Source organism: Podarcis raffonei, chromosome 1 (genome assembly GCF_027172205.1).
Source record: "Podarcis raffonei isolate rPodRaf1 chromosome 1, rPodRaf1.pri, whole genome shotgun sequence".
NCBI lineage: Eukaryota > Metazoa > Chordata > Lepidosauria > Squamata > Lacertidae > Podarcis > Podarcis raffonei.
In genome coordinates this window covers 93,352,162-93,378,199 of record NC_070602.1, presented here as the reverse complement: position 1 = coordinate 93,378,199, position 26,038 = coordinate 93,352,162, and the positions used below count along the sequence as shown (strand labels likewise).

General features: G+C 41.9%; 1 protein-coding gene across 2 annotated transcripts in view; it reads left to right on the top strand.

Moving 5' to 3' along the window:
* The window catches only part of CFAP221 (cilia and flagella associated protein 221), a 39,039-nt gene extending 16,048 nt beyond the window's left edge, over nt 1-22,991 (top strand). For both annotated transcript variants that reach the window (XM_053404773.1, XM_053404783.1), the window contains 19 exons: nt 3,184-3,287; nt 4,146-4,305; nt 5,979-6,111; nt 6,207-6,318; nt 7,736-7,847; nt 11,143-11,230; nt 12,169-12,258; nt 13,476-13,571; nt 14,253-14,349; nt 15,310-15,437; nt 16,293-16,373; nt 17,047-17,154; nt 17,298-17,435; nt 17,824-17,982; nt 18,084-18,184; nt 19,415-19,507; nt 20,005-20,112; nt 21,648-21,713; nt 22,758-22,991. In XM_053404773.1, coding sequence (XP_053260748.1) covers nt 3,184-3,287; nt 4,146-4,305; nt 5,979-6,111; nt 6,207-6,318; nt 7,736-7,847; nt 11,143-11,230; nt 12,169-12,258; nt 13,476-13,571; nt 14,253-14,349; nt 15,310-15,437; nt 16,293-16,373; nt 17,047-17,154; nt 17,298-17,435; nt 17,824-17,982; nt 18,084-18,184; nt 19,415-19,507; nt 20,005-20,112; nt 21,648-21,713; nt 22,758-22,881 — 2,098 coding nt within the window. In that variant the 3' untranslated portion in view covers nt 22,882-22,991. The remainder of the gene's footprint in view (nt 1-3,183; nt 3,288-4,145; nt 4,306-5,978; nt 6,112-6,206; nt 6,319-7,735; nt 7,848-11,142; nt 11,231-12,168; nt 12,259-13,475; nt 13,572-14,252; nt 14,350-15,309; nt 15,438-16,292; nt 16,374-17,046; nt 17,155-17,297; nt 17,436-17,823; nt 17,983-18,083; nt 18,185-19,414; nt 19,508-20,004; nt 20,113-21,647; nt 21,714-22,757) is intronic.
* The last annotated feature ends 3,047 nt before the right edge of the window (nt 22,992-26,038 follow it).

Below are 26,038 nucleotides of genomic sequence, written 5' to 3'. Positions count from 1 at the left end.
AAAGTAAGTTTATTCTTAAAAAAATTCTCTCCTGAGTCCCATGATCAATTCCATTTTTCACATACACCCATCTCACCCTGTCCACCCATGCCTTCCTTCTTAGGAAGGCCACAATTGCTACCCAAATTGGAAATGTTAAAAACCTATCAAGCAGGGAATCTCTTCTTCATCCAAACTTAAAAAAAAAGAAAAAGTTTCAAGGCAATACTACATATAAACTACATTCCTTATTAATCAGCTAGACAGGATTTTAGTCAACAGTTTATAGAATGTTGGAGGAGTTTGAGTAAAAAAATAAAAAATAAATTTTTTAACAAAGTGAAGAATATGCTGTGTTTTTCTAAGTCATTTTGTTTTGACTAGTTAAAACCAGACATGCAAAAATCCTTACAGATAGGCTTGGCTTTTGGAAAATGCACAGGGCATTCGGATGTCAGCCAGCTAGGAATCCAAAGCTGCTTTTTAAGCTTAGGGTACGCGTCTAATCATTGGCTGAGAAGATGAGTCTAATCCCAATAACCTGTGAATAAGCCTTATTGATATCAATAGATGTAACTAAGGAAGAGCTGGATAACGGTTCCGATAGTTTCATGTTATCCGTCCTGGATGCTACCTCTTATAACCACAGATGGAGAAGTCAAGTTTCTGAAGGCAGCCCTGCTTAGGGAAGTTTTGAATGTTTGAAGTTTGCTTCTGCTTTTAATGTTCTGTTGAAAGCCACCAAGAGTGGCTGGGGAAATCCAGCCAAATGGCCTGGGTAGAAATACTAAATTATTATTATTATTATTATTATTATTGAGTGCTGCTCAGTCTAGATAAAAATGGATGTAGTTTCTCTCTGTTGATCTATTTATACATGCAGTGTGCAAGTGGGGGATCTTTATGGGGTGGAGTAGTCAAAACTGTGACCTACAACCTGAGTGACTGTCAGAGGAGTTTGCTGAAAACTAAATTCTAAAACACCGGATCTATGAGTTCACACAATTTTTAATTCAGGATGTGCAGTGCAATTCTGTACACATCTACTCGGAAGTAAGCCCCATTGAGTCCAGTGGGACCCCAGGCTTGCAGGATCTCATTTGTTTTTTGCTAGAACCCTGAGATTCACAGAGCAAAACCTGGTGCAAAAGACACATGCTTGGAATTAAAGAATTATCAGTCCAGGAACTCACAGTGTTTCCATGCAAGGACCCACTGCTGGTTATCTCAAGCTTAATAATAATATAATAATAAATTTTATTTATATCCCGCCCTCCCCAGCCGAAGTCGGGCTCAGGGCGGCTAACAACAATAAAACAATACAAAAGTACAACACAAACAACACTCTAAAATCATTCATTATAAAATTAATTAAATTCAAGCCACTGGCCACCATTGGGCCAGAGCTCCGCGAAGATTGCCGAGGGAGGGAGTCAGGCTGTGCCCTGGCCAAAGGCCTGGCGGAACAGCTCCGTCTTGCAGGCCCTGCGGAAAGATGTCAAATCCCGCAGGGCCCTAGTCTCTTGTGACAGAGTGTTCCACCAGGTCGGAGCCACAGCCGAAAAAGCCCTGGCTCTAGTTGAGGCCAGCCTAACTTCTCTGTGGCCTGGGACCTTCAAGATGTTTTTATTTGAAGACCGTAAGTTTCTCTGTGGGGCATACCAGGAGAGGCGGTCCCGTAGGTACGAGGGTCCTAGGCCGTATAGGGCTTTAAAGGTTAAAACCAGCACCTTAAACCTGATCCTGTACTCCACCAGGAGCCAGTGCAGTTGATATAGCACCGGATGAATGTGATCTCGCAGCGAAGACCCCGTAAGGAGTCTCGCTGCAGCATTCTGCACCCGCTGGAGTTTCTGGGTCAGTCTTAAGGGCAGCCCCACGTAGAGCGAGTTACAATAATCCAGTCTGGAGGTGACCGTCGCGTGGATCACAGTGGCTAGGTCAGGGCGAGAGAGGTAAGGAGGCAACTGCTTAGCTTGGCGGAGATGGAAAAATGCCGCCTTTGTTATAGCTGCAATCTGCGCCTCCATGGAAAGGGAGGTGTCGAAGATTACACCCAAACTCTTAACGGACGGTGCTGGCACTAACTGCGCCCCCGCAAGAGATGGGAGTTGCCCCCCCAATCCCATATCGTCCCGTCCCAGCCACAGGACTTCTGTCTTCGAAGGATTTAGCTTCAACCAGCTCCCACGTAACCATCCAGCCACAGCTTCCAGACATCTGGTCAGTGTGTCTGGGGCCGAGTCAGGATGGCCATCCATCAACAGATAGAGTTGGGTGTCATCGGCATACTGATGGCAACCCAGCCCAAAACTCCGGACAAGCTGGGCTTCTGTTGTTTCAGCAGTAGAATTTGCTGGGCTAGGCGGGTTATACTGTTTCTTCTGTTATTAAACAATTTGGTGTCAGAAATCCTTGTTGATCTAGAGAAAACTACCCAAAGATTTACCTTCTGCCCAAGCCTCATATAAATTAAAAACACTGTAGTGATTTCAGCTGCCTTTTCTTTCTTATTATTTTCATAAAATAATATAAATTTTCATTCAAGATAATACGGTAATGAAAAAATACAGCATCTGAGCAAATTAAATACATGATTGTTTTGCAGATTATTGTGTTTTTTCTCTTCCAGGAATTGCTAATTTTAATAAAAATACTACTTTATTGTCACCTGTCTCTGGTTCATATATTGCATTAATTTGACAAGGGTTTCATATTCGTGTCTCTTTGTACTTACGTTTCCCACATTTTTTTTATTATTTCAATATATCAGGAAAGAACAACTTGTGTAACTACACAAAATCAAATGCAGTTATATATAAAGGCCCTACATCACTTAGTGCAGAGTCAGACTAAAAATAATTGCAGAAAGAACAGCAACCAGTTCAGAAAAGATAGGGCATCACAACATACAACTGAATATTTTTGGGATCCCGTGATGAATCCCAAACATTACTGATCGGATATCTCTATAGAAGACTTCCATTGCTGAGCAATAGCCATCTCAAGCTGCTCCCAGCAGGAAAAGAGCCAACTTTTTGCGTTTAACAGTTGGATTAAGGTCACTTTGCAGGGCTAAGGAGGGGTTTGTACTTACCTGCTCAGTACATTTCTATCTGTCATGCTGCCCAGGGGTGGGCAGATGTGCTAATGAACATTAATGTAATTATTTCTGATTCTTTTGTCCTGTATCACCTTTTCCAGTAAAGAATATGTGATTCCCCTGGAGTGCAGCTGTCCCATAGATTTTGAGTTCCACATAGACTATCTTCAGCCTCACAAAGCCTTTACGGTTCATCCAACATCTGGTAAAATCTTGGGAGGGGGAGCATTACTTCATTAATGTGTGAATGCTAGTATCTTAAATAGCGTATACTGTATATATAAACATATTATAGTGCAATCTGCCACCACCCCTCATGCTGGGCTGGGTAGGTAGATGGGTGGGTGGGTGGAATGAGGAAAAGTGTCCCTTCACCCAGCTAAGACAACTTTCCACCAGCTGCTGAATTTGTAGGTTGGCAGGAGCCAGTGGAAAGCCCCAAAATGTGGGGTTCAGTGGAAAGGGCCGACCCGAGCTGGCCCATAATTCTCTGGATCTCAAGCCAATCTCACTGTCCTTTCCATCCACTCCAAAGCCCCACTGTGGCTGCCATGCGTGGCAGGGCTGTAGATAAAGCCCCATCGGTGGTAGGGAGGATGTTAGGATTGCCCCCTACTCCACAAATTAAGAACAGAGATCTTAATTGCTACAACCTCCCCAGTTGAAGAAAAGGAAACCTATGAGCATCGAAATGCTGCTAGACTACAATGCCCATCATCCCTGGAAATTGGGCCATGTTGCCTTGAGCTGATGGCATAGCTTATCTGCACCAAGAGGCTTCCAAAAGTTTGAGCTTTAGGGGTAGTCATGTTTGTTTGTTTGTTTGTTTGTTTGTTTGTTTGTTTTTACGAAGAAGTGCCACCAGCTGCTGAACTATACTCGTAATTCGCTTTTCCAGTCACCTTGCCACCTTTTCGCATCACCTTTAAGGCCTCTCAAACTAAGCTTCCAAAAATCCCTGATTGTTCTGTACAATTTCTTGCAGTCATAAAAGTGCTGTGATTTCAAGGTGAATGCACTAACTATTTTTTTGTTTTTGTTTTAATTCGCTCATTCACTACAGGAATAATTCCTGCCAACGGGAAAGCAGAAATTATGGTAACATTTGCACCATTTGAATACGGAACAGCCCAGATGAAAATGGAGTTGTGGATTTCACAATTTAACTCAAAACCTTATATATGTGCGTTCACAGGAACATCATCGCCACGCCCTACATTAACGTATGTGCGGCCGGTACTTGCTTTGAACATTTTTTTAAAAAATCATTGTGTGTTTCGCTGAGAAACCTTTACAAAATAATATTTCCTGGGGAGGGGTGTCCTATCGTAACAACCACACAGTGTGTGTGTGTGTTAGAAACAAATGAGCCAAGATGATATAAATACATCAGGCTGAATCCAGAGTAAATGAGTAAGTAAATGTGGTATTAGGCGACATTGAAATCAGAGGAAAAGGTTAGCTACAAAGTCCTGTAGATTTAAGTGGGAGGTAAGTTCCTCTAACTTTGGATCCAGCCCATCATTTTGTTTGGAAAAAGCTGCAGTAAAGATACTTCTTAATAATGCTTTGAGAACAGTAATGTCATTTTTTTACACCAGACTGAATTTCAGCGTCATATGTTTATAATTAGGGAGGGAAAGAGCTGTCTTAGTTTCCAGTCCATGTCAGTTTCATGTTCCATTCTGTCCCATTTCTGCATTAATGTGCATTTAAATAAAAATCTGGATGAAAATGTATAGTTAAATGTGTATTTTTAAGAGCTGATTTTTTTCCCTCAGAGTATGCGCTTCTCAACATATTTTACCCTAAAATAAGCATTTTTGGTAACTTATATGGAGTTGAGAACTGTGTCACAAAATGCACTTCAGAATTCACAGAAATAGGATTCCCTAGCAGAGATGAGTATTTTCTCACTGGAGTCATCATATAAATGGGGACTTCACATCCTCCAAATGATTTTTTAGAACTTAGGAAAAAATAGAATCTAAAGTGTTTTCACAATAATGTAGGCAGCTTTCATAGTCTCTTGGCTAGGTCTCAAGAGGCTACCTTTATAAACTTACAAATTCTGATCGGGCTCAGATTATAATCTGAAGCAGAGAACAATTCTTGAGAGCACCATCATCTGCCCCTCAGCCATCACCACCCCAATTGTGCTCACTCTTTCCTTCTTCTTACCTTGGAACTCACTTGGCAAGCATAACAGCAGAGGCAAGGAGGAAGAAGAGAAGTTGGGTGTTTGCTTGTTCTCCCCCCTCTCCATTTGCACATAAAAGGGTGCCTGGGCTCTGAGCACATGTGGAAGATATTATTTATTTATTTATTCATTCATTCATTCATTCATACATACATACATACCCCGCCCTCCCCGGCCAAGACCGGGCTCAGGGTGGCTAACATCAGGTATGAAAACAATTGATTAAAATACAACTTAAAAACAGGATTAAAATACAACTTAAAATACAGCCTCATTTCAGTGGAAGCCCAGATCAAAAACTGTTTGGGGGGAGAAAACGTCAAATCTTCACCACGGCCAACTATCCAGACTGGTCCTACATGGGCCAGAAGAAAGCCAGGGAAGTCCCCAAATAGGGGTTCCATCACAGAAGGAGAAGGAAAGAGGGGAGGAGATCAGACTGGTTCCAAGCCAAAGGGCAGGCGGAACAACTATGTCTTACAGGCCCTGCAGAAAGAAATCAGATCTGTCTCAAGGGCTTCTGCCATTGCTAAAGCATACACAGTGATTCAGGTCTCAAGATATCCAAAGTTTTAGACTCCCACTTAAAAGCCAACATTTTTTGAACCACATCCTAATGGGTTGATGTCCTTTGCAGAACTGTAGCTGTACCTCCATCTATCACAATTAAAATCATGTGTCTCTTTTGAAATCTAGGAGAGCAGACTTTGAGAAGCAAGAAGCAGTTTTGGCGAGAATCCCAAAGTCTCCACAAAAAGCAGTGGCACGGCTACTGCAGAAGACATCATTGCCAAAGCAAGAACGGGGCAGTCCCCTACAAAAACCACAGGTGGGGGATTCAAGGAAAATAACAACTGCGGCAAAAATTGTTAGAATGAAATTGGGCCCATTGTTTGTTTTGATGTGTCACATTTTATTCCGTAGGCCATTGAATATAAAAACTTGAGATTCCCAGCTGATTTGTCAAATCCTTATGCTGTGGCAACTGTTTTGGTTCAGGAACCAGGCAAAATAAAGATTAAATACTTAAAAGAAGGTAATAACTTTGAATATTATGTGTTTGTGTAATGTGTGGTACTACAGGGCTGGAATTTCTGGGCCTGACTAGAATACACGGAAAGGGCAGCAAACACACTTGATCTAAGTGTGTAAGTGCAGTGATCACAAACTATTTCGCCTATTTGCATTTGCATTCTATTCCCTCCTCTTCGTTTTCTAAATTGTATGCTCTTTGTGGTAGGGAACTTTGCTTTCATTTTATCACTTTCCATCTTTTCCCCCAACCCACCTCAGGCAGATTGGCTAGTCAGCCCTAGGAAAGTGATTTGAAGTTGGAGGAACTTGTTCCCACCATAAAACACAGCTTAGTTTGACTAAATTTGGCATCTCTGTACATTTACTAATTTGATTCTGTGACTTAGAGGTACTAATAATGTCTCATTGTAGTTCTCACATAATAAGCATAGTATGAATAATTTCATAATTTTATTGTATGATTAGTCTATATGATGTACTGTACATACATAAATAGATGGATGGATACTGCCCTGGTATCTCTATACTGTAGATGGACAGGTGGTTATAAATATTTTTGGGCAATTAACAAACAAACAAACAAACTGTACCATTCCATCTGAATCTGAAGGATCTTCCCCCAGTTGAAATAAATCACTTCCAACTCTCGTGGCCTTGCAATTATGAGCACTGCTCAGCATGGGAGACCCTGAAGGTCCCTTCCACACAGTATAACTTTGTGTTTGTGAGGACCACGCTTATTAACCTCCCTGCGTGGTTTTGGCCTCGGACCCTCTCTGTACTCTCTGTACTCTCTGCTCCAGAGAAGCAGACATGGAGCAGTGGATCCAAACTGCAGGAAAGAAGATTCCACCTAAACATTAGGAAGAACTTCCTGACAGTAAGAGCTGTTCAACAGTGGAATTTGCTGCCAAGGAGTGTGGTGGAGTCTCCTTCTTTGGAGGTCTTTAAGCAGAGGCTTGACAACCATATGTCAGGAGTGCTCTGATGGTGTTTCCTGCTTGGCAGGGGGTTGGACCCGATGGCCCTTGTGGTCTCTTCCAACTCTATGATTCTATGATTCTACTGATACTGCCACTGTGCCACCCTGGTCATGATATGATCACTTCTTCACATGTGTACCACTTGAAGAGGGTTTGTTGTATATCTTGAATTATGTAATGTAAACAAGAAACGTCTCATTTGAAAATATTCATAGGTCTTATTCCCATTAACACCTGAAGCACCATCATAAACTCAGGGCCCTACCTCCTGTAAAACAGATCTTGGTAGCAATATAATCCACACTTTTTCAACATTCTGCAGTCTCTTTAACGACATGCTAAATGGAATAATTCACCATTTGTAACTGCAGCCAGTGGTGGAAGAGCTATTTTACTCTGTCTCCTGAGCATCCTGTTTGTATTTGTGCCTTACAGTCCTAGGAGGGCAAGGTGATGGAGGAGCTATAACAAGGCAGGTGAAAGAAGCTGTTTTTGAATTGAAAGTCAAGCAGGACATACAAGCAGAGCTAACCAACCAACTTAAATGGTGAGTGGCGCTCACATATTATGCAAGCAGAAATAAACAAATATAACGGCTCATTGTATTTAGGACTAACTGAATACGCCACTTAGCATATCTTTTGCAAAAAGTGGATAAAGTGATTTTATTCTTTGCTTCCCAGTTTGTAGCTGGTGAAAAATTATATGATTGTGATTTATCTTGTCAATAACTGAACAAAAAACTTACTGGGACGTATCCAGTGATACAGTGGTTTTGCACTAGTGGAAAGCAATTCTGCTTTTGCAATGTGCAGTCCTTCTCTCCCCCCCCCCCCAATATTGGGAGGCCTTCAGGAACAGTAAGGGATATGTCACAGGGGGCTGCAATAGGTAGAGGAACTGGCAAAAGATAGGTGTTGGGCATAAGCAGAAGCACTTTCTGTGAATCACCTTGTTGTAGAATCTTGGTTTGTAAATCATTCATGTGCCAATACAAATGCAGTCTTTGGGTTGAAACAAAAAAGAAGCACAGGGCTATAACCAGAAGAGTACTGGAAAACAGAAGGGAGTGATTCAGCCAAAATTAAGCATTTTGAAATTAGGTGGATTTCAACAGTAGAAATTCCATTGAAATTACTGGGTCTTAGAAGTGCTCAATTGCGCCTTGCCCATGTCAAGTCAATAGGCAGCAATCTAAAAAATCTGCACAATGTTTGCATTGGATTGATTTACTCTTTGCAAAAGCCTTGTTAGTACAGTGGTACCTCGGTTTAAGAACAGCCCTGTTTGCGAACTATTCGGTTTAAGAACTCCGCAAAACCGGAAGTAGTTTCCCGGTTTGGGAACTTTATCTCGGTCTAAGAATGGAAGCCGATCCTACCAGGCAGACAAATGAGAGATAATGTAAGAAACATAATTAATGTCATAGAATATCTGTCTGATAGGAGCGATAAACAAGCAATTTTAATGTTTGTAGATGCAGAAAAGGCCTTTGATAACGTAATTTGGGAATTTATGTTGAAAAACTTAGAATATATGGAAGTGGGACAAGAGTTTTATAATGGTATAAAGGCAATCTATACGGAGCAGAGAGCAAAATTGATTGTGAACAATGTTATTACAGAAGATATTCAAATATCCAAAGGAACAAGACAAGGTTGCCCACTATCACCACTGTTATTTATAACGGTTCTGGAAGTCTTTCTAAATGCAATTAGACAAAACAAGCAAATAAAAGGGGTAACAGTAGGTCAAAATGAGTATAAAGTTAAAGCCTTTGCCGATGATTTGGTACTGACTATAGAAGAACCATTAGAAAGTGTGAAGGAGGTGTTAGACGAAATGGAACAATTTGGAAGGGTGGCAGGATTCAGATTGAATAAGAGAAAGACCAAAATTATTGCAAAAAATATGGAACAAAGTACGATTGATTTGTTGCAGCAACGAACTGAGATAGAGGCGGTGAAAAAGGTTAAATATTTGGGAATTTGGTTATCACCTAAGAACATTGATTTGTATCAAAATAATTATATCCCGGTTTGGAAAGGAATTAAGAAAGATCTGGAGGTGTGGGCCAGAATGAAATTATCATTCTGGGGAAGAATATCTACGATAAAGATGACGGTGCTACCGAAAATGCTGTTCTTATTTCAGACTATACCCATATTAAAGGGCACAGGAACCTTCAGAGAATGGCAAAGAGTGATTTCAAGGTATATCTGGCAGGGGAAGAAGCCGAGAATAAAATTTAAGTTATTGACAGATGCAAAAGAAAGAGGAGGCTTCGCCCTGCCAGATATGAGACTGTACTATGAAGCAGCATGTATATGCTGGATAAAGGAATGGATAAAGCTAGAAAACAATGAGTTACTAGATCTTGAGGGTTTCGACAACAGATTTGGGTGGCACGCGTATCTATGGTGTGATAAAAAAAGGGTTCACAAAGGATTTGGAAACCATATCTTCAGAGGTCCATTAATAGAGGTCTGGGAAAGATATAAAAATATATTAGAACCAAAAGTACCACATTGGTTATCTCCGCTAGAGGTACTGAGTGTTAAGAAGATTAATATGAGAGTAAAATGGGGTACATATGGCGAATTGGTAACCAGTGAAGGAGGAAAATGGAAATTGAAGCCATATGAACAAGTTAAAGAGTATATGAATGATTGGCTGCACTATTTCCAAGTAAATGAAACATTTAAAAAAGACTTGAAGGATAAAGGATATGTTGAAAAAGAATCAATTTTCCAAAAAGACATAATAAATAATGAGTATAAAATTCTGTCAAAAATGTATAAGATATTGTTGGAATGGTATACTAAGGATGAAGAGGTTAAATCGGTAATGATACAGTGGGCAAGGGATGTGGGGCACAACATTCAACTCGAAGAATGGGAAAAATTGTGGAAAGAGAACATAAGATTCACGGCTTGTACGTTACTGAAAGAGAATGTGATGAAAATGTTTTATAGATGGTATATGACACCTGTAAAATTAGCAAAGATGTATAAGGTTGATAACAAATGTTGGAAATGCAAAGAAAAAGAAGGGACGTTCTTTCATCAATGGTGGGAATGTAAGAAAGTGAGAAGCTTTTGGGAATTGATATATAATGAGTTGGAAAAAATGTTAAGATATACTTTTGTGAAAAAACCTGAAGCTTTTCTTTTAGGGATAGTAGGAAAGGACATAAGAAGGAAGGACTGCAAGCTTTTCCAATACGCAGTAACGGCAGCCAGAATTGTGTTGGTCCAGAAGTGGAAACAAGAAGAGATACCGACAGTAGAAGAATGGAGACTAAAATTGACAGATTATGCAGAACTGGATAAACTAACTGGGAAAATTAGATATAGTAAAGATCAAAAGTTTATTGAGGACTGGGAAAAATTTGTGGACTATCTGAAAAATACATGTGGTATTAACACAACACTAGCAGGATTTCAAGAGGCACTGTAAAAAACAAATAAGTATTGTTTATTAGAAATATTAGGAATAAGGAGGAATATTGGCAATACGAAAAAAGGGAATGTGTATTAAAGGTATAACTATGGATGATTGTCAGAGACGCTGAAGGAAGTCCAAAACAGCTATGATTTGTTATATTCGAGATGAAATGTACAATTTGATGAAAACCAATAAAATTTATCAAAAAAAAAAAAAAAGAATGGAAGCCGAATGGTGGAAGGGCACTGGCAACAGGAGGCCTCATTAGAACAGTTTAGGTTTAAGAACAGACTTCTGGAACAGATTAAGTTTGTAAACCAAGGTACCACTGTAAATAGTTGTCTGAGCTGAACTTTAAAGTGAAAACTGTTCTCTCCTCTCTTATATGAATGCAGGCAGGTTCATTTAGGCAAAGATCCAATTTCTCCAACTTTTCAAAAGCAATTTTCTGAAGACCGACGTAGAGAAGTAGAACTATACAAGGTAGGGCATATTTTTGTTTTAAAAGAACTGTGTGGGTTTGTACACTGCAGGCGACAGCTGGGGTGCTTGTACTCAGGCAGATAGATCCATCTTGTTAGAGTATGCAAGATGTGTTCAGGATTCTGGCTTATAGACTTATCTTGAGAGGAAGCATGCACCTTGCTGCCATTAATTTTTGGGGATAATATGTGCAGTCCCGTTTCCTGTCTTCAGAGTTCACGTGCAATGTATAGCAGGAAGAAAAAGGAAAGTGGGGGAGAAACAGAAGAGGGGGGGCACCTACTATACAAGCTCTTCGGGGATATCTTCATGTACCCTGTAGGTTGGGCAGTGGTCCTGTGGCATCAATATACCAGTGCTCCTTTTGGAGCATGTTGTGGTCTTACATGCCTATTCAACATAGGCAAAGAGTCATAGGGACACAGGAATCTGCCTTGTACTGAGTCAGACCCATTGTCCATCCAGTTCAGTATTGTCTACACTAACTGGCAGCAGCTCTTAAGGGTTTCTGAAGGGGATCTCTCTGGAGATGCTGGGGACTGAACCTGGGAACTTCTGCATGCAAGGCAGATGATATGCCACTTTATTTGTATACTCCTTTTCTGTATACGTTATGCTCAAAGTGGTTCACAGTTCACAGCAAAGTATGACAACAAGCAATGCACCACATTCCATAATATCCAGAAATGTAACACCATGTCGCTTAGAGTTCCAGACAACTTCATCTCAGCTGGAGAACGATCTCATCCCACCCCTTCAGTGGCAACCTATGAATCAAACCCAGAACTCGCCTCACTGATGAGTTCTGCTTACATTTTGCAAGTCCCTTGGAAGACTACAATTTTATTGAGCCCTAAATGCAAGACTTTGCTTAAGGATCCATGTACTAATGTACTAATGTGGGTATTTATATATCTTTGTTTATGGTGCTGAGGCAGATTAAAAGGGGAGAGCCTATTATGGAGAAGGAGTTTCAAAGGAAGAATGTTGAAGTCTCAGTCAAACGTGTCATCCGAGACATTGGCGAGGTAGGTCTTTGTGTCAGAGTCAAATGGATGGATGGGAATACAGCAGGGAAGCTTGCCTTTGCGTTAAGAAATCCTTGTGAATATAACTGGGAAACTTCCTTTCGTTGGTGTCTCTCGCCAATAGGAAATAACAGGGGAAAGAGTCTGGTGAGCACTTGGAGATTTATTATGGAGAACAGTTGTGCGGGGGTAGCCTAAGATTGCAGCAGTAGTGTGGGGATGTCATAGCCACCTGAAATTTGTTGATTTAAAAAGAAATCCCAGCTAGATGCATCCCAGAGTTGATTGGCGTGTACTTAAAGAGAAAGAAATGAAACAAGTTGTCACCATGAAGTTTTGATTATTGTAATCTTCTTGCGCTTCTTGGAAATAAGGTTGCCTTTTTGTATTTTGCTGGAGGGATTCACTCACATGCTGGAAATTTAGGTTTGCACAATTAAAGTGAATTAAAGTGCACTGGTGTAACAAATCCACTTTTAAAGTTAAATCAATCCCTTTGTGGTTAGGAAAGTGATGGGAAAATTTATTGAAAAGTGTAAACGATTGATTACAGTAAGATCATGTCCTGCGCAGGGGTTACATTCTGAGGGGTGGCGTGTAAAGCCGGAATCATGCATAGTTGACTCTTACCTGCCAGAGCTGGCGCAGGATCTTACAGGGCCATCCAAGATCTTGTGAAGGCCTCTGCAGCCTGTGCAAAACCTTCCCAAAGCCTGGTAAGCAAGTCTGAGAGCTTAAAATCTCTTGCTGTGCCTGAAAAACTCAGCCTGGAAAGAACTTTTAAGCTGTCCGCCTTGCGTGTGTTTAATTTGTGCGATACCAGTTGGCCTGCCACCAAGCACATAAAGCTGTGATTGCACAAGTTAAAAGTGCACAAGTTGTGACCCTGCTGTAATGGAAATGAGTATCACCACTGCACAAGCAAATCAAGATGAATGTTCATAGATGTAGAACTTTCCTGCAAACGTCAGAACAAATGTTCCATAAAGACCAGTCACTGTCAAACCTCCATATAAGCAAATGGGTATGAATGCTCAAGAAACAGGCGATCCAAAGGAGCCCTTAGTTGTACAGAAGTCAATGGGTCATACTTCTGTGTAATTGCAGATACTTTCCCCAGTATAAATAGGCTGCTGTTAAATAAAGAGCTTGAAAGCGTTTATTCCTAACTGTAACCCTTTAAGACTGAAACTTTTCCCTTTTTGTGTGCCGTGCAGCCCCCCAAATTCTATCCCACGTTTGATCTCCTGCTAAACAACCCTTGGTGTCACAGGCACTGGAATCTGCGACGGTTCCAACAAGCTGCTCGAAAGGTACTGAAACAAATTGTCTCAGTTAAATGCAGGTGTGCTACCTTCCAGCTGCAGGAATGCTGCTCATTCCTAAATCCTTCCTGAATTTGCAAGTGTGTTTTATACCTTTTTTTTAAAAAGTTACAGTATTGCTGTGAAACTATGATTGAATCTATATTGCGGGTATGATGGCTTCACTGCCTAAAGTGTTTGCATTAAAAGGAAACAGTATGTCAGCTGTTTGATAATCCCACCATTCCATACAGCTGCCAAGCCTAATTCTGCATGGGTAGGAGAAAGTGGAAGTCACAGGTAGATGCACTGCAGCAATTATACCAGGCTTTTGGATGCCTCACCTTCCAGCTTCACAAGAACAACAAACATTCCTACACTTTAAGGTTCCATAAGTACGTTGATCAGTGCCTCAAATAGGTAGCTGTATGCAGCTTTAAAGGCTTTATAATTTTTTGTGCCTTCTTTTATGAATTCAAATTAGTTTTTAAATGGCCACATGCACTCTTTGTGCATCTATTTTCCAAGTTTGTTGCACAGCTGTAAGGTCTAGAAAACCCTGGGGCTTAAAAACGAAACAAAACAATTTGGCAGTTTTCAGACTTATGTACACAGAGATTCCAGAAAAGTTTTGGAAGACACATGCCACATAGAAAATGGATTGAACAATATCCTAAATGATTCTCCTAGATCTTGGTTCACGGCCGGCTCAATCGTGTGCTAAGTGTGTGGCGTGGAGTACTTAAAAATATTAAAAACCAAGACTGGGAAGAAGCATTCCCATCAGGTAAGCCCTCCGATTTGGAAACCCGTTTTTTAATATTTGTTTTTGTGTCATGTTGTGAAAAATGATTAGAAAGGATGCCATGACACACTGCTGTGATGCGCACCCTCGTGTGCTATAAATGAATGAATAAAGGAACAGCTAGAAAAATCCTTCCGTACCAAGATGGGTTTTGTAGCACAGCCCTGCAATGCTTCCACTATGCTTTTTCCTCTTGTCCTCTGTGGGTGGGCCACACATCACAAGTACTGTAAAAACAAGAAACAGGAATGTCATACCATTTGCTTTGTGCCATAAATGGCAACGGCTACTGTCAGATGCAGGTGGTGGTTGCTCGTGAGTAACCAGGCAGGACTCCGACCTGTCTTTTACAGCTTTTATTTGGTGCAAACTATTTAAAGTGCAGAACCACAAAGTTCATGTCTGTCTTAGTCACTTGCAGAATCTGGGAGTGGCCCCTTCCGGCTTCTCCCCCAACATTAGACACCCCAAATCTCTGCCTCTCCTTTTGTTTCGCCCCTCTGCGCAAGCTGGGCGATGGAAACGGCGTGTCTGCCTCCTGGCCAACCGGGCTAGGTGAGGCGCTTGGCCTCTCAGCAGGATCTTCGAGCCCTCTCCTCGCTTGGCTGGCCCCTTCCCTCTCTGCTCCACTGGAGGTGTGGCTTTCCCCACCGCTGGACGAGGATCTGCTCCTCAAAAGCGTTGGAGGCTCTCTGTATTCCCCTGCCTCCCTCTCCTGTTCTGATGGCAGTCCCGTGACAGCTACCATTTAGGCAGAACAGCAGAAGAAAGCATGAGGAATACTTTGGGAAGTGGGGACACCTTCTGCCATCATCTTCCAGGTCCCAGGGGTCAAAATGAGCAACGAAGGGACAAAAGTATCCCACCGTTTCTGCTGATCAAAATGCATACCCACTCTTAACTCAGTCTTAGCATTTGTACATTTCTGTGCTGGTTCAACAGAAAGCAGTTCCGAAACGACCAGCACACTAGCAATAAGTGATGATGGAAGAGTGCCTTGCGTCCTCACGGAAGATCGCCTGCTGCCTTCTGAATTCCCCACTTACAGTTCGTCTCGGGCTGATGAGCTGGTAGGTGCCTCTGTGACGTTAGCAATGGTTGATGGGTTAAAAGAGAGTGTCGCGCTCCTTTCATTCGGTTGGACAGCCGATTCCTGTGGCTACAAAACTGGCGTTCTCAAGCCTATCGATTCCAATTAAAAAGCATCCTGTGGCTACCTGGATGCCAGTTATGATATTTCCTCCCCAGTCCAACCATTAGAAAAGATTGTTGTTAAATAAATTGAAAACTAATAACAATATTTATTTATTTGGTTTTTTTTAATAAAAAGAGAATAAAAGACAAATTTTCCCGTTTGAAAGATTGATAGTGGAAGGTACAATTCAGTACTTGAGGTTACTTTTCACAATAATCTGCCTCAGAAAGTCTGGTGGGACCAGAATTTGGAAATTTCAATTGAAAAAATCTGGGGTCTAAGGTTCCATTTAAACCTTTTGGAGCTGCATTTGAAGTTGGTCCATGGTTCGTATTTAACGCCAAGGCAGCTGTCTTGTGTTGCCCCAAGGGATGTGTCTGCTGTTGTTGGAAGGGATGTTAAGTCGTAGGCACCTACTGACCTGTGTAGTGGGACTGCCTGAGGTTTATAATTTCACGTTATGGGACTTTGCCTAAATTGCCTTTACTACTGCTCAGCCAATCCCATTGATTCCACAGATAGCATTATTAATTTTCTTCTTGGCTGAGGATCACAACAATAAGAATCAAGAACGAGTTGCTCACTTCTTAGTGGTGGCTCAGGCCACATGGTGGAATGCCGGAAGACATTAATTTAAGAACTCAGGGTTTCTAGTATAATTAAAAAATGGCAGATAGCCCTATTGGAAATTCGATACCATCTTACATACTGTTTTGATTTTTTTTCCCAGGCACCTGAAGCTCTCGGTATAGTTCCTGTCAGGTCTGCAAATGTTAAGATTAAACAACTTCACCACTTCTATGAACTAAAGGTTAGATGGCTGCTAAGTCGGGTCCTGTTTTTTACTTTATGCTAGATGTTGGGCGGGACGCGGGTGGCGCTGTGGGTTAAACCACTTGGGCTTGCCGATCAGAAGGTCAGCGGTTCGAATCCCCGCAACAGGGTGAGCTCCCATTGTTCGGTCCCAGCTCCTGCCAACCTAGCAGTTCGAAAGCACGTCAAAGTACAAGTAGATAAATAGGTACCGCTCTGGCGGGAAGGTAAACGGCGTTTCCGTGCGCTGCTCTGGTTCGCCAGAAGCGGCTTAGTCATGCTGGCCACATGACCCGGTAGCTGTACGCTGGCTCCCTCGGCCAATAAAGCGAGATGAGCGCTGCAACCCCAGAGTCAGTCACAACTGGACCTAATGGTCAGGGGTCCCTTTACCTTTACTAGATGTTGGGCAAGGCATGATCAAGAGGGAACAGGTGGCAGATTTCTAAGTTCTCCCATTTTTATTTTTTTAAATTGTAGAACTAGGTCAATAGAGAGGGATATTGATCCTGAAATGCCTGCCATGTGAAGTGTTTCCTCTACACAGTGTCATGGGAAGGCATGTGAATTACAATAAATATGATATTCCCTTGTTAATTCATTTTAGGTAGTTTTCATTGGTTCATTAGAGTTTTCTACCGTATTTCAATTCCTTTTCCCTTTGTCCAAAGGTCCCTCAGCATTTCACCCTCATGGCATATCAGCCATTCTGTGTGCACCATGCGGCAACCAGTTACAAAGTTCCAAAATATTCCCAAATTCTGAGGACCGGTGCAGAGGTAACAAAACTTCTCCAGTATTGCTCCCCCCCCCCTTTTCTTGTGTTATTCTTAGCATTTGGTGGTTTAATAAATACCTTTTAAGAAACCTAACTAACAGAAAGACACCTTTCCAGAACATTTACTTTCTGCCTTTTTATCAGGAAGAGTTGATCCCAGTAATACCGGCTTTAGAGGAAAAACTCCAGGCGCAAGAAGACGAACTGGACACCACCCTGCTAAACCTCAGAGCTCCCGAAGCTTTGCTTCATCCTCCAACCGATCATCCACTTCAAATTTTCGTAAGTAAAAAAGGGCAGGCCTCAGGGCCACATCCTGAATGGCTTGACTACAGTGGTACCTCGGGTTACAGACGCTTCAGGTTACAGACGCTTCAGGTTACAGATTCCACTAACCCAGAAATAGTACCTCGGGTTAAGAAATTTGCTTCAGGATGAGAACAGAAATCGTGCGGTGGCAGTGGGAGGCCCCATTAGCTAAAGTGGTGCCTCAGGTTAAGAACAGTTTCAGGTTAAGAACGGACCTCCAGAACGAATTACGTTATTAACCCGAGGTACCACTGTATTCAGTTTCCTGACTCCTTATTGGTTGGCTGTCTTCAAAAGAAGCAAGAATTGGGGGTGTGGCCTGTGGCTCTTGCTTCAGTGTTGCCCTTCGTTTCCTTTTCAGAATCCTAGCCCAGGACTGTGTGAGTTCAAGCAGCCATTTCCCTATGCAGAAAGCAGCATTGAATATCATATTTGCCCCGTTCCGAAATACGAACTTACCAAGCAGTTTCCAGCAAAATCCTGCATACCGATGACACAGAAGAAGTTCCTTCATCACAGGGTAAGGGCTGTTGAAGTCACTGGGGATTCAAGACATGGGAGCTTGTCTTCTTTTGCTGGCTAAGATTGCTAGCAGAATTTTCTGATGTGTGGTCTTTTCAGGAGGTGATTCACGGCCTAACCAGCTGGAGAAAATTCCCATCAGTTATCCATTCAACTTTACCTAATGTACCTGCTCTGAACAACATACCAATGCCATTCTGGTAAGTAAGAACGAGTGCTTTCGTTGAAGCACCTAATTAGGTTAATTGCACCTCAGTTGTGTATACCCGAAACAACCCAGGGAATGTCGCAAGACTGAAAGTGTGGGCTTCCTGACAGGCTACTGATAGGCTAGTTCGTTTACAGTTTACAGTGGTACCTCAGGTTACAGACGCTTCAGGTTACAGACTCCACTAACCCAGAAATATTACCTCAGGTTAAGAACTTTGCTTCAGGATGAGAACATGCGGCGGCAGCAGGCGGCCCCATTAGCTAAAGTGGTACCTCAGGTTAAGAACAGTTTCAGGTTAAGAACGGACCTCCAGAATGAATTAAGTTCTTAGCCCGAGGTACCACTGTACTATTAACTTATTTCAAAGCATTCGTATCCCATTCTTCAGATGAAAAACGGTGCTAAGAACAACAGCCAGATGGTCCTGGACCATTGCTCTGTACTTTGGTCAGATCAGATGAGCCAACGATGAGTGCTCATCTGGCAGCTAGCCATTTATTTATTTATTTGTCCTAGGCTTATTAATATCAAAGTGAAATGCTTGATTTGTGCGTACGGCATTGCATGTGGTCAGTAGAGGTCAGGCTAAGCCTAAGTTATGCCTCAGTGAGGAGTTGAGGGAAGGGGAAGTTGGCTGCTAGATTTGCTCAAAGGAAGAACTTAGCTCAGCAGATTGTGTCCACTGTTTTGTTGACTGCTTAGGTGGCCCCAAACCACTTGGGTTTGAAGGAACAAAGGGTCTCTTTCTAAGCAACACTCTTACATTGCAAATGGTTCATTTTGATCTGATTTTTCTGTCTACGCATCGGGCACATTCCCCACATTTCTGGTTATTTCAGTCATGGATTCCTGCTGTTGCACCACTTTCCACCCACACCATTGGCAGAGCGTTTTTGTCCATCCCCTCAAAGTTTTCTGTGACCCATAAGGTCAGATCCTGTTTTATGTGTTTAAAGGTTATGATGGAGGTAGGGAGGGTCATAGCATTGTGTTTGCTCTTGTTTCTTTTATCACATTTTCAAGAATAACAATGGTTACTAATAAAAACAACTTAAAAAGACCCAACAGTGAATGTAGACACACACACTACATATTCCTTATTTTTTGTTTGAAAGGTATTGATATAGTTATCTATGAAAAGATAACATTATGGAGAGGATGTAGATTGTGTTTCTCCCATTCTCTCCTACCTGCATCACTGTGGTTCTGTCTTCCGCAGCAATGATCCCTACAATAAAGTCATGATTCCAAAAGCTGTGCCTCCAATACTGAATGACTTGCCAGAGCATGATAAGGAAAGTGTAATTGACGAGTAAGTTTCCTCTGCGCTGTTCTTCTGAAACAATTTTGTTGTGTTTCAAGCACTGGGACTTGGTCGCAAACGTGTATGTGTATGATTAAAGGCGTACAAGGTTGCTCTTGTATGCGTGATGCTTGTGTTCCTAAAGGCTGAAAATGACAAGTTAGGCTACAATCCTAAGCCCACTTAAACCTGGGAGCACAGGATCAGTGGAGTGGTGATGGCAGGTCAGTGTTGCGCACCTTGCTTCCCAAGGGTGAGCGTCTCTGCCATTTAGAGGGTGCGGATGGCGGCAGAGTCAATCCAGTGCCGCTGAGCCCACACACCCCACTCAGCTCCCCAAGCCTCACCCCTCTCCCTCTCGGTAAGCAAAAGCGACATCATTGGGAAGCCAAGGATGCAACGCCACCCTGCCTTCATGGCCTCACTGAATTAAGTAGAACCTGCTTTTGTGTAGACATGCCCTCAAACAACTTTAACAATAAAATAGATGTCAACTTCGTCTTCAGAGTGGCTGACGTGGAGTCTCCAATAATGCTTATACCAGAGATGGTAAAAGCTGAATTTCCTCAGATTGACCTCTCATCTGATGAGAACATATCACAAAAGTATGGAAGGTAAGCCTGTTCCCATTAGAGGGGTGGGGAGGGAACCACCTGGCCTAAGATGATATTGGACCGTGACTCCCACTATTGCTGGCCATGGGTCATACTAGGTGGGGCTGATGGGAACTGGGAGTCCCACACAACCCTACAACAAAATGTCACACAGCAGTTAAGAACGTATGGCAGACCATGTCGGTAGTGTAGATTTTGGCGAAATTCATCAAAAATAGTTCAAAAGGGCACATTATTCTTTTAGATTTTGCAAAAAAAAAAGTTCAACAACCAGCAACTTGCCCCCCCCCCCAAATCTGTGTCTGGATTTTTTGAAATATGGCAACCTTGTCTAAGTGAAATTCAGCTATTGTTCCCCTCTATAAGTAGATGAATATCATTGGTGGTCATCTTTAGCCACTCCTGAATACAGCACAGTTCCTAATGCACAATTATTTTGATTTCTTTTATGTTTTTGCCATTCCTTGTAAAGAAATAACAGATGAGATCGAAACTGAGATTTAATTGTACTGACAGTTGGTGGGGAAGGCAAGCATTCAGGTTGTGCAGAACTGTTCTGCTTAAAAAATAATGCTTTGTACTTTGGAAGCCTGTTACTGCACCTGAGTTCGGTTCAAGCTTGCTTGGATTTCTGTAGTGAAGCAATAAACGTCATAATATTGACCAAACCCATTTATGTAAGCCCTAATTAAGCTGACATGTTCTTAAGTCGAAGCATATAGAGAAGCAAAGATAATGGTGAGAGTGGCCCTTGGACTGTATCCATCTAATTAGCTGTATTAATCTGAGTTAGTGTATGAAGATGTAGTCTGCAATCCTATTTAAGGATAAGGGCTAGAGTAGGCATAAAGTGTGTTAAATGCATGAAAGCATTTAATGTCCTTTAAAAAAAAGAAACCATGGAAGATCAGCATTGGGACCATACATTTAACTTGTATGTTTAAATAAAACCAGCTGGGGGAGGATCAGAACCATAGCATGAGACAAAAATCGCTCCCACCCTATGCTGTCGTTTATACTGGAGTAAGTTATCATAGCCAACCATAGCAGTAACACTTTCCCTCCCAGGGAAAATGGCAGCTTCGAAGCAGGAGGATTTTCACTGGGAACACAGGATCGGGGAAGGTTAACCCCTGCCCTGCTTGCATGCCATGGTCCTGACCCTCTGACACACATAACACTCCACTGCTACTAAATGGCGTTTCCATGCGCTCTGGCACTCATCACAGTGTCCCATTGCACCAGAAGCGGTTTAGTCTGCTGGCCACATGACCCAGAAAGTTGTCTGTGGACAAATGCCGGCTTCCTTGGCCTGAAAAGCAAGTTGAGTGCTGCACCCCATAGTCAAGTTTGACTGGACTTAACCAACCAGGGGTCCTTTACCTTACAACTACTACTAAGAAAAAACAGGCATGCTAAATGCATTTATGCATTAAACATACCATTTGCTCTTACTCCTATTGTACGCAACTGAGATTCACTTCTGAAGGCTGTTATGATCCTTGCAGTAGTTAAGAATTACTTTCTCTTCCTAGTGAAATAAATATAGAGCTTAAAGCTGCCTCATGCACATCTGTGAGTACTTCTGCACCTGTATCCAGGTAAGTGAACAATGTGAATTTGAATAGACATTGTATTGCTTTGCTGGTATAGTTAAGTAGAAACTGTAATGATCCTTATTGATGGATACATAAAGGCTACTAAATGGCCATTATTCTGTGGACTCCTTATAGCAGGCATAGGCAAGCTCGGCCCTCCAGACGTTTTGGGACTACAACTTCCATCATCCCTGACCACTTGTCCTGTTAGCTGGGGATGATGGGAGTTGTAGTCCCAAAACATCTGGAGGGCCAGAGTTTGCCTATGCCTGCCGTATAGGAACCAAGCCCCACTGCTGCCTGCTTTAAAGGAGATTAGATTGAAGATTTGAGGGCAAGATGGGGCATGGTGGAATTCATATATATGTATGTTTTATTGGGGGAAATAAATTAGGAAAGTATATAACATTACACAGCTCTTCTTGCAGTCTTGGTATGATATAATTTTGTCCACAGTACTTGTTTTATGCAATCTGGCTCTTGTTTTAAGCCACAATATGAAATATTATTATATCATAAGAATAAACAACAGGATTTACAATTTCATGAATTATACATAAGATTACAGTCAGTATACATGTCCACATGTACTGGATATGTATATATTATCTATGAGAGGAGTTATAAATACAATACATAGTTTATAACAATATAAACAAATATATAATGTGTGAACTGCCCTGAGACCTCTGGGTATAGGGCGGTGTATATAAATCCAATAAATGAAAAATGAAGTGGTGTTGGTAGAATATATTCCATCGGTTTCAGTAGCCCTTGGATTTTCTGTATGTATACCAAAATTTGGATATGTTTGGCTTGTGTGATGCACTTTTGGACGCACTCAGAATATGGGCCATTATATATGATAGACTTCTGAGTATGGCAGGCCAAACATTTAACTTCCGAACAGGTTCCTCTCTTCCCAAGCGTTTGAATGTGCTCTGCCAAATATTGGCTACTTCTGGTTAGTGCTAACTCCGGCTGCTCCAGGAACAGTCTAGTTTGCTTTGTTTCATGTCCTGAACTTTTTCCTGTATCCTTTTTCAGAGATATAAGAGACATTGTGGACTGGTATATTCAAACTCAGAACAACATTTTTGGACAAAGGATAGGTGAATCTATGGAGAAACTGAAAGAAAAGGCCATTCAGAAGCACCTAATTCTCAACTAAATACTATGCTGAGATAGTTTTATGCGTCAGCCAAACTTTCTACATTTTTTTATGTAGCATAGCATCTTGTGAAAATAAAAGCTCTACACACTGTTATATTTTCATGTGAGGACCCTGAACATTGCAAATTATATGCCACGTGAATTGGAAGTATGTTGTTGTTGTTTAGTCATTTAGTCGTGTCCGACTCTTCGTGACCCCATGGACCAGAGCACGCCAGGCACTTCTGTCCTCCACTGCCTCCCGCAGTTTGGACAGACTCATGCTGGTAGCTTCGAGAATATCATCCAACCATCTCATCCTCTGTCGTCCCCTTCTCCTTGTGCCCTCAATCTTTCCCAACATCAGGGTCTTTTCCAGGGAGTCTTCTCTTCTCATGAGGTGACCAAAGTATTGGAGCCTCAACTTCACGATCTGTCCTTCCAGTGAGCACTCAGGGCTGATTTCCTTAAGAATGGATAGGTTTGATCTTCTTGCAGTCGGTGGGACTCTCAAGAGTCTCCTCCAGCACCATAATTCAAAAGCATCAATTCTTCGGCGATCAGCCTTCTTTATGGTCCAGCTCTCACTTTCATACATCACTACTGGGAAAACCATAGCTTTTACTATACGGACCTTTGTTGGCAAGGTGATGTCTCTACTTTTTAGGATGCTGTCTAGGTTTGTCATTGCTTTTCTCCCAAGAAGCAGGCGTGTTTTAATTTCGTGAATTGGAAGTATAATATGTTTCATTTCCCTTCCGTACCTATACATCGGTTGCTTCAGAAAATGAGCCGTATTGTGTATTAGTTGGCTTGCAAGAGCAGCTTCACACACTAACAGAGAGAAAGGTTGAGAGGAAAACACCAGGTGAACAGTTAATATCAGTGGTGGGGTGCCCTCCCATCTTTATTATTTTATACAAAGCTGTTTCTGAGAAACCCTGTGTCTAGATTCTTTGACAACCATGTTGCTATGTATATATATTTTGCCATATACATGTTTGGTCCATAGCTTACCCACCTGTGCATACACAGAGAGAAAGAGCACAGTGTTGTGTATCTTGTGTGACAGCATTAATTGCTTTCTGATAAAAGGTAGAAAAAAACTGATACGCTCTATATTTGAGTTCATTGCCTTCTGTTTAATTGTGGAATTACAACAATTATGAACTGTACCTCAGACTCTAGCCTGGACTCTTTGACTTTCTGGATTCAAAGGGTCACTGTTTCCCCTCAAGATCTTGCAGGCAGGTAGATTAGGCATAATGAGACAGCAAAGTGAAGGGGATTGAAAGTGAATTATCACATCGGCCCTGTCATGGGCCTGTCAAGGAGCCGACTGGTTGCATGCTCAGGAGCTGTCTCAGTGACAGACAGCGTTAAATGTGAAGTTTGATTAGAAACAGGAACTTAGCCTGAGGAAATGTCATGTAAACTAATGTCTGTAAATAAGTTTTCTAGTATTAAATACAACAAAACAAATTTGCTTCATTTCCCCCTAGTTTTTAATTGGATTAATTTGCCAAGCCGTTGTTTTTCTCTGCATTGTTCTCTGGTCCGGTCTGGTTTCACGTAGATGTTTTTATCACCTAGTGTAAAATACATAAAATTCCAAGTCATCCTTTATCACTGACACCCCCAGTTACATAAGAAGTGGTGATTTATGGGCTTTATTAATTGGAAAATTGGAAAAATGCTTAAGATTTTCATAAGCTGATGTCTGTGGGGAAACGCCATGTTCCTTAACATCAGTATCCTTGTTCAGTGCAATATATATATTGCCAGCCACTTAAATTAATTAGGCTTTATAGGATTGTGGGGAGTAACTGACGCGCCTTCTGAAAATAGATCTAAAATCTCAAAGAGAGCAACATTCAACTATAATAACAAAACAAAACAAAAAGTTAATATACAGGGTACATCCACTAAAGTTGGGAAATGTTCCTGGTTTAGCCCCAGCAGCTCTTGAGATGCTGCCAGGCAGACTAGACAAAGAGTGGCAGAGAATTATGGGTGGACCAATGGAACTTAAGGAAGCTCTCTTAACATCACCAGACTTTGGAGGGCTGTGCTGTTAGTGGGCTTTCCAGACACAACTCCCAACCAGGATAGAGCCTGGCCTTGTTTCTGAAAAGCATCTGGAGCCCCAGGTGAGTGGCTTTTCCAAGCCCCTGGGGTACTTGGCCAGTGCCCAGCCCTGCCGTCCATTGGTTCCAGACCTGCTGCTTTTTATGAAGTCAAACCATTGGTCCATCTAACTCAGTATTGTTTACACTGACAGGCAATTAGCTCTCCAGGATTTCAAACAGGTCTTTCCCAGCCCTACTTGGAAACACAGGATTGAAACTGGGACCTTTTAATGCAAAATTTGTGCTCCACCACTAGACGGATAGGTTAAGTCACAATCGTCACCCTCAGCCATTGCCAGCACTTTTAAAGCAATTGCTTTTTTTCTTGTTTTTAAAAAAGTCTCAGGCTTTCTTCACTGCTGGGCAATCTTCCCAGTTTACCTGTGCAGATAGCGGATATTTGGTATCCCCTGCTGCGAAAGTGTTATTGTTTATATAGCGTGATTCATTGTTAAAGTGTGTTTGAAGTTTCTGAAGCCAGTGCTACAAATTCAATCAGGTTTTGCTAGATAACCCACCTAACATAGCTGTACAAATAACAACATTTGCTATTGATTATTGGCCACATGTGCCACTTGATTACATTTCCCAGTCAGCTGAATGAGGGTGCAAAGGTTTCATTTCCATTATTTCATGCTGGAGTTGCATTTTTAATTTCCTGCACAGTTTTATGCTATGGGGTGCTGCCTCGTTGCAATATGTGGTCTTCCACGGAAACAGGGGATACAGATACAGTCACCAGGGTGACCATAAGCAGCTGGATAATCAGAGCTGGCAACAGTTGGGGGAAACTGCTACATTACACACTAAGAGGTTTCTTTAAAAATATATTAAAGGAAACAAAAAGTACATCAATTTTACAACCAGCATTATCGTTACATATTTTCAGCTTTGCGTGTGTTGGCATCCTTCCTTCTCAAGAGACAATGGGAGTGTGCCTCCAGGGGTAAAGTCAAGCCATTGTTTTTACAGCCCCAAAGTGACCTCCCTGGGGTGCAAGCCTGGGCAGTGTGTATGGAGGTCCTGGGCTGCCCAGCTGGTATGACC